Genomic DNA, 17689 nt, shown 5'->3' with positions numbered 1-17689 from the left:
GAATTGGAGCAACTCCATCATCTGATGTCTGTCATCCTGTTCAGTCTGCAACTGGAAGGGAACCAATTCAGACATTTCCTTCACAAAATTTATAAAGGAGAGGTCCTCTGGAGGAGAACGCTTCCTACTTTCAGTGGGTGAAGGTGGTGAAGGTTAATCATCGGTGTCTGGCGAGGAATCATCAGTCCCTCTAGGAACTAGAGGGGAACGGGATGGTGGGATACCTGAAGGTCCTGGCCTAGGCTCCGAAGGAATTTTAGGAATTATTGGAGGCACCGAAGGTACCGGTGCAGGCATAGAGGGCATCGATGGATGGCTCGGTGGCACCAGACGTATCGGCACCGATGGTTGGATCGGTGGTGAGGGACATATTGGCATCGATGGCTGAGGCAGAACTCCCGATGGAGGGATGCGAAACGGTGTTTCTCCTCCCGATGACAATGTAAGTGGGGAGGGCACCAGAGCCATCGGCGACCCGGGGTCCATTGGTGGAAAAGCGGCAATGAGCGCTTCCATCCTAGAGAGCAGCGGTGCCAATGCTGCCGGAATCGGGTCGATGGACGGTTTCGCAATCGGTACCGGTGTCTGTGTCGGAGGAACCTGGAGTTTTTGCATCGCCTTGTTGATGGCCTCCTGAACCATCCGGTCCAGTTCTTCTCAGAGACCTGGAGTAAGCAGCCCCGGCTCCGGAACAGAAGGAGGCAGAGGCATAGCCGGAGGGACCACCATTAAAGGCGGAGCTGCGGCTCCTGATCCCCCTGTCGGTTGAGGGTAGCCTCGGTGACCCGGTCGCCGAAAAGGTCGGTGCCTTTTCTGGACGGGGCTTCTTTGACGGCGGCTCGGACGATGGCGAGGTAGATGATTTCACTCCCTCGATGGTCCGAGACTTACAGTGTCGATGGCGATGTTTGTCTCTTCGATCCCCTCGGTCCTGAGGGGGAGTAGAGGGTGTTGAAGGCCGAGATGTTGTCTATGCTGGACGGTCACCGGTCGGTGCTGGCGCGAAGTTGACGGTGCCGGTTCTGACGAAGTCGATGCAATGGATGGAGTCGGGGTTTGTGCACGGAAGAGAAGTTCCATCTTCTCCATTCTGGTCTTGCAACATTTTGGTGTCATAAGGGCACATTTGGTGCAGGTCAAGACATCGTGCTCGCGTCCTAGACACATTACACAGACTTTATGGGGGTCTGTAATGGACATGGTGTGACTACAGTCCGAGCACCGACGGAACCCCGACGCCATGGCAAAAATCGAGCTGCGGTATGGTCGATGGCTAGTAGGCTGCGAGGGCCAAACTCAATGGTAATCGACGGAAAACGGGTAAAAACTTACTGGAGAACCGCGGACTGAAAAAAGTTAAAGGAGGGACCCCTGTGGGGCAAATGAACTTTCAGTAATTCCATGAGGAAAATTCCTATCAGGAATCTCTGCAGAGCTCCTTTACCGCGAGGCTACTGCTGCGTGGAAAAAAGAAGACTGAAGGGGACCCCTGCTGGCTGCAGGGTTAGTGCCATGCTGGGCATGCCCAGTAGGGGCCAGTCAAAGTTCTGGAAACTTTGACAAAAGTGTTCCGTGACTGGGCTCCATCCTGTGATGTCACCCATATGTGAGGACTACCATCCTGCTTGTCCTGTGAGAACAATTTTCTTTCAGTAACACACCTCGGACCTGCACAGAGAAGGAGCTGAGCAGGCCACGAAGTCAGGGGAGGACACCAAAGGAAAAGAATCTGAGATCTTTTTGATTTCCTCACAACTAGGTGCTGAATCGGTCAACCTACTGACCAGATCGGAGCTGAGGGAGTGGTTCCTTAAGCTTCGTGTTGCTATATGACAACATAAATCTGTCTTATTGGCCTTTATAATGGAGGCATGAGAGGATTTGGTGGCGGTGGGGCATCAAGTGGACGAGCTGGATTCCCGTGTTGAACATCATGGAGGGGCGCTCAGTAACCTAAGTACACAACAAAAATCTATGCTCAATGAACTCTCATCTAACGGATAAAAAAGATTTAGAGAACCACTCGAGACACTGCAACATTTGAATTCAGGGGATCCCTGAAATGGAGGAATTTATCGATTACAAAACTCCTGCAGCTGAGATTTGTGCCTTCACCCTTACTGGCAATGCTAGTTTGGCAGATGCTGCCCGAAGTGCTCTATCAAAACAGAATGTGTGCATAGGGCTCTGGGTTCTAAAGTGATAATCGGTCATGAGATATCCTCTGTCTGCATAGCTTTTCCCAAAAATTGAGTATCGTTGAAGCAGCCCAGAAAAAAAACAGACTGGTGTTTGTAAGGACATAAAATAGCCTTTTACAATAATCTAGCTGTCTTCGCTCCAAAAGCAATCTGAACTCCGGGAAGTTACCAATGTGCTACGTAAGCAAGGCATATGCTATCGTTGGGAATTTCTTTTCGCTCTCCAGTTCGTTTAAAGTGATTTCCTACTGGATAAGGTCCCTATCTGAAGTGGAGACAGTCTTCAAGCAAGTGGACTTGCCTGTCACCTTTTCCACATCACAAGAAGGACCTGTTGGACAACGATCGATTGATTTCCAAGATGGCGTTGAGTGGGACAAGGAGGAAAATGGTTGCAGCGCCACTCTGAAGAGTTGCGCTCCACACACTGACCTGGGCTGAGGACATTTTATTGACAAGATCTTTGCATTTATATTTCTCTTGATGTGTGCTGCTCTGCAAAGTTCTTTCTGTATTAAGCGTTTTGGGCTCTGGTGCTCGTGCTTTCATATATTCTTGGCACCTTTATTACATTTTATGGTGATGGTCAGATCTCTTACAGGAGACATATGCGAAAGGGATACAAGTATTTGTTGTATCCACACAGATTCTTGACAGCTAGTCCTAAAGCCTATCTTTCAGAAAGAAACTGAAAACATGGCTGTTCGCCCAAGCTTATAGTTGATAGAGCCTCTATCAACCAATTCTGTCTCTTTCACCTCACTACCTATTCCCTATCTCCTCCCCACCCCCCACCCCCCGCGCCCCATTCCCCGCCCTGCCACCCCACCCGCCTGCTTACCGCCCCTATTCCTCCCTCACAGCGTTAGAGCCCGCCCCCTCAAATTTTAATGTTTCTGCTGATCGCAGCTTCTCTGTGTATTTTTTTTTTAAGCGAGTTTGTTGCCATTGTCAATGCTTCTGGTTACTGAACAAACTTCAAAGTTATTTCTTGCAATTGGTCTGTTTTCTATACAATAAAACTGCCAAAATTTGTAAAGAGTAAATCAGGACCCATTTAAATGTCCTATTCCTCTCATATTGCAATATCAATTAATTTTGTTTAACTTTAGCTTAAAAATGAATTCCATCAGAATTCATCTAAGTGCCATAGCAGCTTAAAGGATTTATGCAGCTAAAACCTCCAATTACAGATCCTCTCTTATCTTGGGATCTAAACATAGCTTTTGCCCATTTGATAAAGTCACCATTCAAACCCATGGCATCCACACAATCGGGCCGAGACAGTAAAAATGCGGGAGAACGGGCACCTGTGCACGCGATTCAGTAAAAAGAGGCGCTAGGTTCATTAGCGCGTCCCTAGCATCTCTTTTTTGACAGCGGTGGCTGTCAGCGGGTCTGACAGCTGATGCTCAATTTTGCTGGTGTCTGTTCTCGAGCCTGCTGACAGCCACGGGTTCGGAAACCGGACGCCGGCAAAATTGAGCGTCCAGTTTTCGGCCCACGGGCCCGTTTTAATTTTTTTTTTTTTACTTTTTGTAACTTTTGGGGCCTCCGACTTAATATCGCCATGATATTAAGTCGGAGGGTGCACAGAAAAGTAGTTTTTACTGCTTTTCTGTGCACTTCCCTGGCGCAGGCGGAAATTAACGCCTACCTTTGGGTAGGCGCTAATTTCTTAAAGTAAAATGTGCAGCTTGGCTGCACATTTTACTTACTGTATCAAGCGGGAATACCTAATAGGGCCATCAACATGCATTTGCATGTTGCGGGCGCTATTAGTTCGGGGGGGTTGGACACGCGTTTTGGACGCGCTATTACCCCTTACTGAATAAGGGGTAAAGCTAGCGCGTCCAAAACGCGTGTCCAAATGCCGGCTAACAGTGCACACTGTACTGTATCGGCCCGAAGGAAAGCTCCTTTCTTGGAAAGCTCTTTTTTTTTTCTTTTTTTTTTTTAATAAGTCACCTCTGCTTGAAGGATTTTGTTGATCCTTTCTCAACAGGAGCAGAGATGGTTGCCGATGATTATATTGTCTCTTAGTGCTAGAGCTTGGGAGAAGCTCCTCAGACACTGCATATCACCTGTCTGCACCTTTGTTAGGATATTGTCATCAGAAAACAATTACATATATAAGTAATTAGTCTTTCTTGAGAAATAGTCTCAGATAAATAGAGAAAATAACAGTAACTGTGTAGCTGTTGTGCTGCACATGCTTTTGAAGGAACAAAAACAATGTTAGTATGTTACTGTATGTTTAAATGCCAAGAAGAAAGTGATCTAAGGGCAAAACTGTAATACAATTACATTTGTTTATCTCATATAGGATTACTTTGAAATTGTGAAGAATCCCATGGATCTTTCTACTATTAAACGAAAATTGGATACTGGGCAATACCAAGAGCCCTGGCAATATGTGGAGGATGTCTGGTTGATGTTCAACAATGCCTGGCTTTATAATCGCAAAACATCTCGAGTATATAAGTATTGTACTAAGCTTGCAGAAGTTTTTGAGCAAGAGATTGACCCTGTTATGCAGTCCCTTGGATATTGTTGTGGGCGTAAGGTAAGATGGTCTTTGTCATCTCAGTTTTAATCACAATAAAATTTTATGGATACTCCATGGAAGTAACATTAAGCAACCTATCAGTATGACATACTTTCTAAATGTTTTGTCATGTCCATGCACAAAGCAGTGGGTACTGTTGAGAGGGATCCAAGATGTAATTGGCATTCTTTTCAATCCTGGGAGTTAAAGGACTTTTTGACCAGTCTCTGCCCTACATTCTGCACCTTATCCAGATGGGAAGCCTCTGTAACCACTGTTGCCTGATATGAGATGAAAAGATACAGCAAGGCTCAACAAAATCAGCATTTTAATAATTTTTATTCAGATTCTTCAGACTTGTTTTTAAGCACAGGAAAAAATGATATTGTTTTTAATGGTCTGGAAAAAATAGTAGTTAAGCAAGAAAATTCCATGTTGTTGCTTCAAGGACCTTTATTATGTTCTTTAAATAGGTGCCTTAGTGTCCAGCTAGGCGAAAAAGTAGTCTTACTGGGTGCTAATTATAAAATAAAATTTTGTCCATAAACCATTGTAGAAATTAACTAGCTTACCTGTTAGATGCAACCATCTTTTGCTTAGGAGAGAATGGTAATTGGCTTATCCAGTGGATCAGTTTTGAATCAGTATCAGAGTGCTTTTGCTGCTGGACTTGAGAGGAATGTCACCAAAAGCTAATCAACATAGGTTTTTTTTTTTCCTTTCCCCAAAGCTACCATACAGCATTGAGATTCCCTCATCTCACTGTTCACAGGGCTAGATTTTAAAAGCCCTACGCGCACCAAATCAGGGAGATATGCGTGTCTCTCGGGCCGGCACACGTATTTTAAGAAGCATCCATGAATGCGTGTATCTCCCGGTATGCACACACAAGAAAATGTCCAAAAAGGGTCGGGATGTGGGCAGAGCATGAGCGTTCCGGGAATTAAATGTAAACTAGTGCACGTATTTACACGCACAAGTGCACACTGGGATCCCCTACTGCATAACTTTACTTCTGCTATAGATAGTGTGTAAGATATAAAACAAAAAAATTAGGCTAGTCGGTGGGGTTTTAAGGCTTGGAGCAGGAAGGCTTAAAGAGAAGTTAGCTAGGGGATTAGGAAGTCCTATCCTGTAACTGGACAAAGTGGGAACGAACCAGTTTAACTGGTAATTGCATCCACTTACGCAGTAGAAGCGGTACGTGCGTGCTTCCATATAAAAGGGTGCACACATTTTATGTGCGCCCAGCCCATCTTTTAAGATGCACGCATGTACGTGCGCATGTTATAAAATTGCCACATCCATGGGCACGAGCCAGCATGGATGTGCGTTCATGAATGCCCACACAGCTGTTTTAAAGTTACCGTCAGGTTTGCCAGTGGACTTAATGGTTTCTTTAAAAATTTCCAGTGTCTTATTCATTGGTCTATAAATGATAATTTTCGAAACAGGAACACCAAGGGATATAGGTTATAGGATTCTTTAAGGCTTGAGTAGAGATTGTAAGCCTTCTTGGAATAATCCATGAGACCTGCTCAATAAAATTGTGATATTCTGCTTAAAAGGAAATGGCATGTGTTTACCAGTGTTTTCTGATCTTTTAAATAAAGTATTGTGGTTGCATAGAAATAAAGGTCAATAAACAAGTCATAGATATCTTTTTTTTATTGTCTTAACTTAATACATTTGTGACTATCTTTTAAATGCACAGTACAATATAAAGGTTTTGTTTTGGTTTATTCAGCATAGTGTGTGCGCTGTAGAACAAGAGCACACACTATGCATTTAACAGTAGGCCTAATCAATTATATAAAGTCACACCATAAATCATCAATATGAAATACAATCACATAAAAATTATTCTCTCTCCTAACCTACATACAAAATATAAACCCCTATTCCTGAAAATACCCAGATCAGTCCAGAAAAGTGGGTTGTATATCCCTACCAGCAGGTGGAGTCAGAGAACAATTAGAACCTTGGGCACTGCCACATAACGAGAGTGCCACCTGCAGTCACTCAGTATCTCTCTTGACTCCAGCGGGTGGTACAGATGCACACCTGCAGTCTTCAGTTATATTTTTTATTTAATTAGTTTGAATTTAATTTTTTGGTTTACGGTCGCTCCCTGAGGTGTTAGCTCCTTTGTGGGCCATCCCTTAGTAGAAGCCGGGCATCCAGGGAATTGGATATTCCTGTCAGGGCTTCGCCCACCACAGTTCGGTGTCTGACGACCAGGGGCTCCTGGCTACTCACCACCGTCTCTGCTACAGCTGCTCCCTTGTCTCCTGTAACAGCTTTTCTCTGTGTCTTGGTAAAGTTTAATTAAAAAAAAAAAAAAAAGAGCTGTTTTCACTGCGGCTGACTGACAGACTTCAGTGCTGAGGTAAGGAGAGATGCAAGAGAGACCGGGTGGGTCTTTTAAGGCCGGCCGGGGAAGCTGTCAGCAGTGTTCCCCTCAGCTCCCGTGGCTCCGGGTCGTTTTCTGAGGGCAAGGGTGAGTTTTTCTCAGTGTGCCTCGTTTACTCACTGCTTCCCTGCTGGGGGCCTTGCGATTTCACTATAGACAGGCTCCTTTCCCTTGGCTGCGCACATTTTTTTCTCCTTAACCAGTAGTCTTAGCCCGCAGCACGAAAAGTTTGTTTTTCTGGTCCTACTTGACTGAAATTTTCTCCGCGTCACGGCTCCGAGCATTTCTTTTTTTTATTTGTGCCCTTTTCTATTTCACTTCAGACTATCCGCACGCTGCTGCAGATGGGACCAAAAACAGAATTGCAGGCCTGCCATGCGTGTGGGTCACGCAGGCAGGCCTTATGCGCAGCGTGTTCCCCAGGGTTAGAGGGCTCTTCAGAGCTTCTTGCCTCCTCCCTCGGGGAGGGAACGTCTGTCTTGCCTTCGGCTTCGTGGGAAGAGGATTCTCTGCCTGTTCTAGCCCCAGTGAGGGAAGATCTCACCGGTGGAACTGATGATATCACCCCAGCCGACTCTCCAGTGGGGGAGGGGGACCCCGAGGGGTTTTCCCCAGAAGTTGTCCTCCTTATGCACCAGGCTTTCCTGGCAAGGAAATGCTCTGTGGTAAAGCGGCCCGGTCTCCTGGGGGGGCATGTTCGGACCCGCCTGAAAAAAGAGGTCAGGGTACGGACCCTCGTCAGCGGCTCTCTGATCAGGCTCACCCCACAGGGGATTCTCCCCAGGGTACGCAAGAGCCGATCCCGGGGTCTGGGGCGACGCTGGCATCTGGGGTAGTAGGAGCGGCAGACCCAGATCCACAGCTGGATCCGGCTGATGTGGATACTGATGATCCGGATAAGCCCGATGACCCTCCTGCGGAGGGGGATGACCCCAGCGTGGTGCGTTTGTTCAAGCAGGATGAGTTAAGACCCCTTATTCCCCAGATCCTTGAAGTTCTGGGACTTAAGGTTTCTCAAGAAGAGTCTGACAACGAGGGCGTCAATCCAGTTCTCGACGGCATTAGGGGTCCCACAACATCTTTTCCTCTGCCTAAGAAGGTTCGCAAACTAGAGACCCGGGAGTGGGAGACTCCGGATTCTGGCTTGAAGGTGGGCAGAGCTATGGCGAAACTGTACCCGTTATCCTCTGATGTTTTGGATTTGCTAAAGATTCCAAAGGTGGATGCCACGGTCTTGGCAGTCACGAAGAAGACCACTATCCCGGTTGCTGGGGTGGCTGCCCTTAAGGATATGCAGGACCGCAAGCTGGAGATCCAGTTGAAGCGAGCATTCGAGGTTGCCGCACTAAGCCTTCGGGCGGCGGTTTGCGCTAGCCTCATGCAGAGGGCCTGTCTGTTGGGTCCAGGAGTCAGTTGCCGGGGCTCGTACGGGCGACAGTGGGGCTCTGCAGTCCGCCCGTCTAGAAGCAGGCATTGCTTATGTTGCAGATGCCTTGTATGATCTGGTGAGGACTTCGGCAAGAGGTATGGTGTCCTTGGTGTCATTGCGGTGTCTCCTCTGGTTGCGAAATTGGGCGGCGGATTTGTCCTCCAAGTCCCATCTTTGTAATCTACCCTTTAAGGGCAAGCTCCTGTTTGGGGAGGATCTGGATCAGCTAGTAAAGCTGCTTGCTGAATCCAAGGGCAATTGATTGCTGGAAGATAAAAGATCTTCTAAGAAAGTCTTCCCTCAAGCTAGATTTCGGGACCCTCGCCGCTTCAGAGCGGGTAGATATTCCGCACCTCCTGCTTCGGGGTGCCAGCAGTCCTTTCGAGGGGGTCGCTGGCCCGGAAGAGATTCGGGACATCTTGGTGCAGGAAGTAATAAAAAAAAAAACCCCAATGAAGCCACGAGCACCTATTCCATCGTCGAAGCTGTCAGAGGCTGATTATCCAACTTTTACACGGAATGGGCAAGAATTACATCAGACTGCTGGGTCTTAGAAGTGATCAAAGATGGGTATGAATTGGAGTCCTCGTGCTCTGTCCAGGAGGTTTTTGTGGAGTCCAATGTGGCCTCAAGTGTAAAGCGAGAGGTGGTCTGGGTGACTCTACAACGACTTCTCGAGCTCAAAGCTATTGTCCCAGTTCCGGAGGTTCAACAGGGACGAGGTCGGTACTCCGTGTACTTTGTGGTCCCCAAGAAGGAGGGCACGTTTCGGCCCATCTTCGATCTGCAGAAGGTGAATCGTTGCCTTCAGGTTCCTCGCTTTCTTATGGAAACCCTGAGGACAGTGATGGCCGCAGTTTGAAAAGGGGAGTTTCTCGCTTCTCTGGACCTCACGGAGGTATATTTACACATTCCGATCCAGCTGAATCACCAGAGGTTTCTGCGGTTCAAGGTCTTGGGACGACACTTCCAATTTTGAGCTCTCCCATTTGGTCTCGCAACAGCTCCTCGCGTGTTCACCAAGGTGATGGTGGTGGTGGCGGCCTTCCTTCATCAGGAGGGAATCTTGGTCCACCCGTACCTGGACGACTGGTTGATTCGCACGAAGTCTCGGGTGGACTGCGAGAGATCAGTGCACATGGTGATGGTCACATTGCGATCCCTAGGTTGGGTAATCAATGTGCAGAAGAGTCACTTGGAACCCACTCAGAAGTTGATTTATCTCGGAGCACAATTCGATACCTTGCTGGGCAAAGTGTTTCTAGTGGCGGACCGAATAGGGAAGTTGCAGGAACAAATACAGTCCCTTCTTCGAAGGAACAATTCCACAGTGTGGCAGCATCTTCAGGTCCTGGGCTCCATGGCTTCAACCTTGAACTTGGTTTCTTGGGCGGTCGCTCACGTAAGACCTTTACAGCATGTGCTTTTGTCTCGCTGGAGCCCCGTGTCGGAGCAATTCCATCTACCAATGCCTCTACTTCCATAATCCAGAGCCAGTCTGTCATGGTGGCTGTCACTGGACAATCTGGAACGGGGGGTGGATTTGGACACTCTGAATTGGCTGATAATCTCCACTGATGCCAGCCTCTCAGGTTGGGGGGCGGTGTGTGCAGACAGGTCCACCCAAGGGCTCTGGTTGGCGATGGAAAGATCCTGGTCCATAAACCGGCTCAAGTCCAGGGCTGTACGTCTGGCCCTGCGGGCGTTTCTTCCCTGGATCCAGGGCAGAATGGTGCGAGTCTTCTCGGACAATGCGACAACGGTGGCGTACATCAACCGGCAAGGCGGGACTCAAAGTCCTGCCGTAGCACTGGAGGCACGTCTTCTGTTCACCTGGGCGGAGCACCATCTCGAGGGCATTTCTGCATCCCATGTCACGGGAGTAGAGAATGTGCAAGCCGATTATCTCAGCCATCAGCAACTAGACCCAGGGGAATGGGAACTATCTCTCTAGGCATGGAATCTCATTTGCGCCAGATGGGGAACTCCTCAGCTAGATCTGATGGCAACGCAGGCGAACGCAAAAACAGTTTGATTTTTCAGCCGTTGCCGAGAACAGGGCTCGGTGGGCATAGACACTCTCGTATGTCCTTGGCCCACGGGGATTCTGCTGTATGCCTTCCCGCCCTGGCCCCTCATAGGTCGGCTTCTCTGTCACATAAAGCAGCACCCGGGAAGAGTGATTCTGGTGGCGCTGGAGAGGCCACTAGAGGATCCACTTCAGCTGGCTCATCTAATGCATCTGCTATGTCAGAGGCCCATATTTTTGGATCGGGAGGATCACTTCTCTCTCACGGCTTGGCTTTTGAGAGGCGACGTTTACGCTTGAGGGGTTATTAAGAACAAGTCATTTCCACCCTCCTACAGGCGAGACGTCCAGCCACCTCTATGGCCTACATGAGAGTTTGGAAGCTTTTTGAGACGTGGTGTCATCAGCATTCCTGCGACCCTTCAGCTGTGCATGTTCCTCAAGCGCTTGACTTTCTGCAACAAGGCCTTGCTAAGGGCTTGGCGTTCAATTCCTTTCGTGTACAAATTGCAGTTCTAGGTGCCTTGCAGGGAAACTTTGACAGCTGTTCGCTGGCAGCGCATCCGGATATTGCTCGGTTTCTTAAGGGGGTCAAACATTTGCGCCCTCCCATCCGTTTGGTGTGTCCGGATTGGAATTTGAATTTAGTCCTGCGAGTTCTATGTGGTGCTCCTTTCGAGCCTCTTCGTGGAGTTTTCCTGAAAGATCTGACTTTGAAAATGGTGTTTTTGGTGGCCATTTGCTCGGCCCGTCGGATCTGAATTGCAGGTGCTGTCTTGTCGGGATCCTTTTCTTCTGATTTTCGATGATCGGGTATCGTCGCATACGGTTCCGTCCTTTGTCCGTAAGGTAGTTTCAGCCTTTCATGTCAAACTGTTGAGCTTCCGGGGTTCCCTAACTGGTCCCGGGAGTCTTCTCAGAACAGAGACCTTCATCTTTTGGATGTGCGGCATGCCTTATTGCGTTATCTGAAGGTTACCAATGACTTCAGACGTTCTCATCATTTGTTTGTTCTTTTTGGTGGCCCAAAGAATGGGGACAAAGCGTCAAAGGCGACCATATCTCGGTGGATTAAGGAAGCCATTTGAGCGGCATACATAGCCAGAGGGCATCAGGTGCCTTTGGGTCTCAGAGCTCATTCCACTAGGGCTCAGGCTACCTCCTGGGCAGAGTGTCAATTACTGTCGCCTCAGGAGATCTGTAGGGCGGCGGTGTGGTAGTCTATTCACACTTTTACAAAACATTACCGATTGGACGTTAAGGCTTCTGATGAACCGTCCTTCGGGGAGAGTGTGCTTGGGGTGGGTCTTTTGGGTTCCCACCCAGTGTAGGGTGGCTTGGGTACATCCCACTTTTCTGGACTGATCTGGGTATGTTCAGGAAATGAAAATTGGTTCTTACCTACTAATTTCCATTCCTGTAATACCACAGATGAGTCCAGAGGCCCACCCCTTTCTTCAGATACCGAAAGACTGTCTTGGTCAGAACCTGCTTAAGTTTTTTTATTGTTGAAGCTCTTTTTTTTTTTTTTTTTTGCAGGAATGATTCATGGAGCAGTTTTTAGAAGTTGTTCGGTCTGGTTTTTTGCCAGCGACGAAGTGGTAGTCGGGAAATTTGGTTGGGTGCTACCCTTCATTATTTAGTTTTGTTAGCATGGGCTTGGGTACAGGTCAATACTGAGTGCAGGTGGCACTCTCGTTATGTAGCAGTGCCCAAAGTTCTAATTGTTCTCTGACTCCACCTGCTGGTAGGGATACACAACCCACTTTTCTGGACTGATCTGTGGTGTATGACAGGAACGAAAATTAGCAGGTAAGAACCAATTTTCATCTACTGTGTGACCCTCCCCTGCTTTCACTTGGAAGCTGGGACAGACTGCATTTACAGGTTAAAGCAATAAAAATAAAAAAAAAATATGCAGAAAAAGTTTAAAATGTCCTTTCAAATGAAGGTATTTATGCTTGTTGTTCAAACATTGTACTTAAATCTATTACCTACAACTAGTTTGATCTTTATTTGATTTTTTTTAATTAAACTTATAAGCTAAGAAACATTTAGTTTTATTTTAGGATTAAGTACTTTTATTTCCAATTAAAGATACTATAATCAAATACCAATCGCAAGACGTAGTCAGAGCAATACACAAAATCATAATTTGATTCTGCTCTGTTAAACAAAATTCTCCAATAAAATGAATTGTATTAAAATTCCCTTGTGATGGACTGACTTAGAAAACTAATTAGAAATTTTAATGAACATAAATATTGTACTTTTATATTTTTCACTCTGTTTTGCAGGTTGAATTTTCTCCACAGACCTTGTGCTGCTATGGTAAGCAGCTGTGTACAATCCCTCGTGATGTTGCCTACTACAGTTACCAGAACAGGTATGTTTCGATTAGCATTTCTTTATTTACAACTAGAAGGGAGAATTGGATATGAGCAGGGATTGGAGTGTAAAAATATATTAAAAAAAAAAAAAAAAAGTGGGGTATGCACTCGTTTCAGGCCCTCAGTTTTTCTCTTCATTCTCCTTATCTATCATCCTTCCATTGCCCTGACCACATCTATCAATCTTTTTCCACTTCTCCATATCAGATATCATTGTGTAGTTCTCAAACATGTACTCGGCCATAGGAGGAGGTCATTTCTTCACGTATTCCCTCTGGACTGGCAATACACACTCACCTGGCATTGAAACCATGAGTACTGCCATCATGGCTCTCAGAAAATCAGAAACACGTAAAGAGCAGCAGTGAGGGTCTTACCTGCTTTTACTGGCACCTGCTCTGCCCAGCTTTCTTTTCTCCCCTTGCCTTAACACCTCCACCTTCCATATGTCTCTTTCCTCTTTTAATCCTTTCTTCCCTCCATGTTTTTCTCTCATCTCCTCCCTGTATTTTTTTGTCTTTAAATTGTTTATTATAGAAGCACAATTACAGCTTGGTGTTTATTCTTTGTGTACACCAAGCCTCGAAAACACTTAATTTTTCATTTTCTTCCCCTTCTCATCTTCCTTTGTGTTAATGTTTTTCTCACAGGACAAGCAGGATGGTAGTCCTCACATATGGGTGACATCACAGGATGGAGCCCAATCACGGAACACTTTTGTCAGTTTCTAGAACTTTGACTGGCACCTACTGGGCATGCCCAGCATGGCACTAAACCTGCAGCCAGCAGGGGTCCCCCTTCAGTCTTCTTTTTTCTGCGCAGCAGTAGCCATGCGGCTTAAGGAGCTCCACAGAGATTCCTGACAGGAATTTTCCTCAGGATATTACTAAAAACTTTCAAACCCCACAGGGGTCCCTCCTTCAAATTTTTGACTCTGCGGTACTCTGTTAAGGTTTTACCCATTTTCGGTCGATTCCCGTTGAGTTTGGCCCTCGAGGCCTACTGGCTGTCGACTGTACCGCGGCTAAATTTTTCAAAGGCCATGGCGTCGGGGTTCCGTTGGTGCCCGGACTGTACTCGCACATGTCCATTACAGACCCGCATAAAGTCTGTGTAATGTGTCTCGGATGCGAGCATGATGTCCTGACTTGAACCAAATGTGCCTTAATGACACCAAAAGGTCACACGGCCAGAATGGAGAAAATGGAACTTCTCTTCCGTTCTCAAACGCCGACACCGTCCATTGCATCGACGTCGTCTGAACCGGCACCGTCCACTTCGCGCCAGTATCGGCCACCGGCCGGTGACTGTCCGGCATCGACGACTTCTCGACCTTCGACTACCTCTACTCCCCCTCAGGACCGAGGGGATCATAGAGAGAAACATCGGCATCGACACCGCAAGTCTCGAACCATTGAGGAAGGAAAATCTTCGACCTCGCCATTGTCCGAGCCGCCATTGAAAAAACCCCGTCCAGAAAAGGCACAAACCCTTACTGCGACCAGGTCACTGAGGCAACCCTCACCCGGACGGATATTGAGAGCCTCAACTTTGCCTTTAACAGTGGTCCCTCCGGCTATGCCTCTGCCTCCTTCTTCCCTTCCGGAGCCGGGGTTGCTTGCTCCACGTCTCCGTGAAGAACTGGACTGGATGGTTCAGGCGGCCATCGATAAGGCGATGTACAGACTTCAAGTTCCTCTGACAACGAAACCGGTGCCGATTGTGGAACCAATCCGATTCTGGAAGCACTGGCACCGCTGCTGCCGAAGATGGAAACGCTCATAGCCGCTTTTCCACCGATGGCTCCGGTGCCTTCCCCGCTTACTCTGTCATCAGGAGAAGAAACACCGTTCCACATTCCGCAATCGGGTGTCCTGTCAATGCCTCAACCACCGATGCCGATGCACCCATCGGTGCCATTGATCCATCCAGCGGTGCCCTCGATGCCTTCATCGGTGCCTTCAGTACTTCCCTCGATGCCTTCGGAGCAGACCTGGACCTTCAGGAATACCATCGTCCCGTCCTTCTCAGGTTCCTAGAGGGGCAGGTGCTGATCCCTATGACACCTGGACCGACGATTCTTCTCAAGACACCGATGACTTGCCATCGCCACCTTCTCTTACTGAAAGCAGGAAGCATTCTCCTCCAGAGGACCTAACCTTCATAAATTTTGTGAAGGAAATGTCTGAATTGGTTCCCTTCCAATTGCAGACTAAACAAGATGACAGACATCAAATGATGGAGCTGTTACAATTCCTGGATGCTCCCAAGGAAATAACCTCCATCCCTATTCACCAGGTTCTTTTGGATCTCCTCAAAAAGAACTGGGAACACCCTGGTTCTTTTGCTCCAGTCAACAGAAAAGCTGATACCACTTATTTTGTACAGTCAACCCCAGGATTCCAGAAACCTCAGCTGGAACACCAATCGGTGGTTGTAGAAACTGCCCAAAAAAGATCAAAACCCCACTCTTCCTTTCCCCCAGGTAAGGAACAGAAATTCCTGGATACCATTGGCCAGCGTGTCTTCCAGGGATCGATGCTTACCTCTCGTATTGCCTCCTACCAGCTGTTTATGACCCAGTACAACAGGGTCTTATTCAAGCAGATACAGGACTTTGCAGAGTCCCTGCCTCAACAATTCCAGGAACAGCTTCTAACCCTGGTACACAAGGGTTTTGAGGCAGGGAAGCATGAAATAAGATCCTCTTATGATACCTTTGACACCGCTTCCAGGGTATCTGCAACTGCTATTTCGGCAAGAAGATGGGCCTGGCTTAAGTCGTTGGACTTGTGCCCTGAAGTACAAGACAGATTATCTGATCTCCCCTGCATAGGAGACAATCTGTCTGGCGAACAGATTCAGCGGACAGTGGCGGAACTCAAGGACCATCATGAGACAATCTTGCTCCGATCATGTTAAGCACCCAACTCCAACCTCATACTTCATCCAGACCAATTAGAAGCGCATACAAAGGCACATTGCAAGCCCCACAGGTAAAATCATCACTGAGCAAAAGAGCACTATCTTCAGGAGGCCCCCACCAATGGAATGCGCTCCCCCCAGATCTAAGACTAGAACCAAGTCATCAGGAGTTCAAAAAAAAGCTAAAAACATGGCTTTTCCGTCAAGCCTTCCCAGACATCTAATGCTACCTAATCAAGTCTTTTAACCCAAATCATGGGTTATCTCACTGTTTTTCCTATTACGATTTTTTTCAACTGTACCTTAATTTTTGAGCTCTTTCATCTTTTGTATTTATACTGTACTCTCACTCCATTTACTCTATCTCTTTTATATTTATTTTCTATATAATATTTATTACTATATTACTATGTTTAATTGGTTATCTATTCTATTTGTTCCAGCATTATTGTTAGTTCTATTGTTACCTGTTTTATTGTTCAACTGTTCTATGTAAAGCCCACTACTCTTTTTGGGCATTTAAAAGTTGTATGTAAACCGGATTGATTTGTAGTTCCTACAAGAACTTCGGTCTATAAAAATTAAAAATAAATAAATAAATGAGACCCTTCGCCAGCTCTCTCTGATGCCCTCTGAGTATTCCTCCAAACAGATATTCAGGAAGGATACTAAAAAGTCATTCTTCCATCCAAAGAAATCCTTTACATCACCATCTAGAACTCGTTCCACGAGAACTTTCCAACAGGCCCAGTCTCGTCAACCTCGTAAACAAAAGCCACAAACAGCTCCTCAGCCGGGCCCTGCTTCCAGTTTTTGACTCCTGCATATTGAGCAGCAACCAGTTTCCACTACCTCAGATACCAGTGGGAGGTCAATTGTGCCATTTCAACAACAGGTGGCACACAATCACCTCAGACCAGTGGGTCCTTGCCATAATCTCTCAAGGTTATCGCCTGAACTTTCTCTCCATGCCACTGGACTCCCCACCTCTACCAACTTGGAGAACATCCAACCACTCACTACTCCTGGAGCAGGAGGTATCCCTCCTCCTCCAGTCCAGATCAATAGAACCAGTGCCATACTCACAACAAGGCCTAGGATTCTATTCCCCATACTTTGTAATCCGCAAAAAATCAGGTGGACCTACGTGCCCTCAACAAGTACCTCCACCGAGAAAAGTTCAAGATGGTAACCTTGGGTTCCCTCCTTCCTCTTCTGCAAAGAGGAGACTGGCTCTGCTCTCTCGATCTTCAAGATGCGTACACACACATTGCGATAAATCCATCTCATCGCAGGTTCCTGAGATTTCTAGTAGGCCCCAAGCACTATCAGTACTGAGTGCTCCCGTTCAGCCTGGCATCTGCACCACGAGTCTTCACCAAGTGCCTCGTAGTAGTAGCAGCAGCCTTTCTCAGGACTCAAGGTGTTCACGTCTACCGCTATCTAGACAATTGTTTGATCAGGGCTCCCACTCAGCAAGCTGCTCTGTCATCCCTACGTTTTACTTTACACACTCTGATTTCGCTAGGATTACTCGTCAACTACGCAAAATCCTGCTTAGTCCCATCTCAAACCTAATCATTCATAGGGGGAAGACTTGGACACCTTGTAAGCAAAGGCATTTCTGCCTCAACAGCAAGCTCTCACTCATCTCTCTCACACACCAGCTACAGTCTCAGCGCCACACGACTGCACGCCACTTCTTCATCCTACTGGGACACATGGCGTCCTCAGTACAGGTTACCCCAATGACC

At 47.1% G+C, this 17689-nt stretch overlaps 1 protein-coding gene across 1 annotated transcript in view; it reads left to right on the top strand.

The window, feature by feature from the left end:
• Window positions 1-17689, top strand: part of CREBBP (CREB binding protein) — a 918877-nt gene that overhangs the window by 541534 nt on the left and 359654 nt on the right. The window contains exons 18-19 of the mRNA XM_029576620.1: window positions 4528-4767; window positions 12918-13006. Coding sequence (XP_029432480.1) covers window positions 4528-4767; window positions 12918-13006 — 329 coding nt within the window. The remainder of the gene's footprint in view (window positions 1-4527; window positions 4768-12917; window positions 13007-17689) is intronic.

The sequence above is a fragment of the Rhinatrema bivittatum genome, chromosome 14 (assembly GCF_901001135.1).
Source record: "Rhinatrema bivittatum chromosome 14, aRhiBiv1.1, whole genome shotgun sequence".
NCBI classification, from domain to species: domain Eukaryota; kingdom Metazoa; phylum Chordata; class Amphibia; order Gymnophiona; family Rhinatrematidae; genus Rhinatrema; species Rhinatrema bivittatum.
This window is presented reverse-complemented; position numbering and strand designations above follow the sequence as displayed.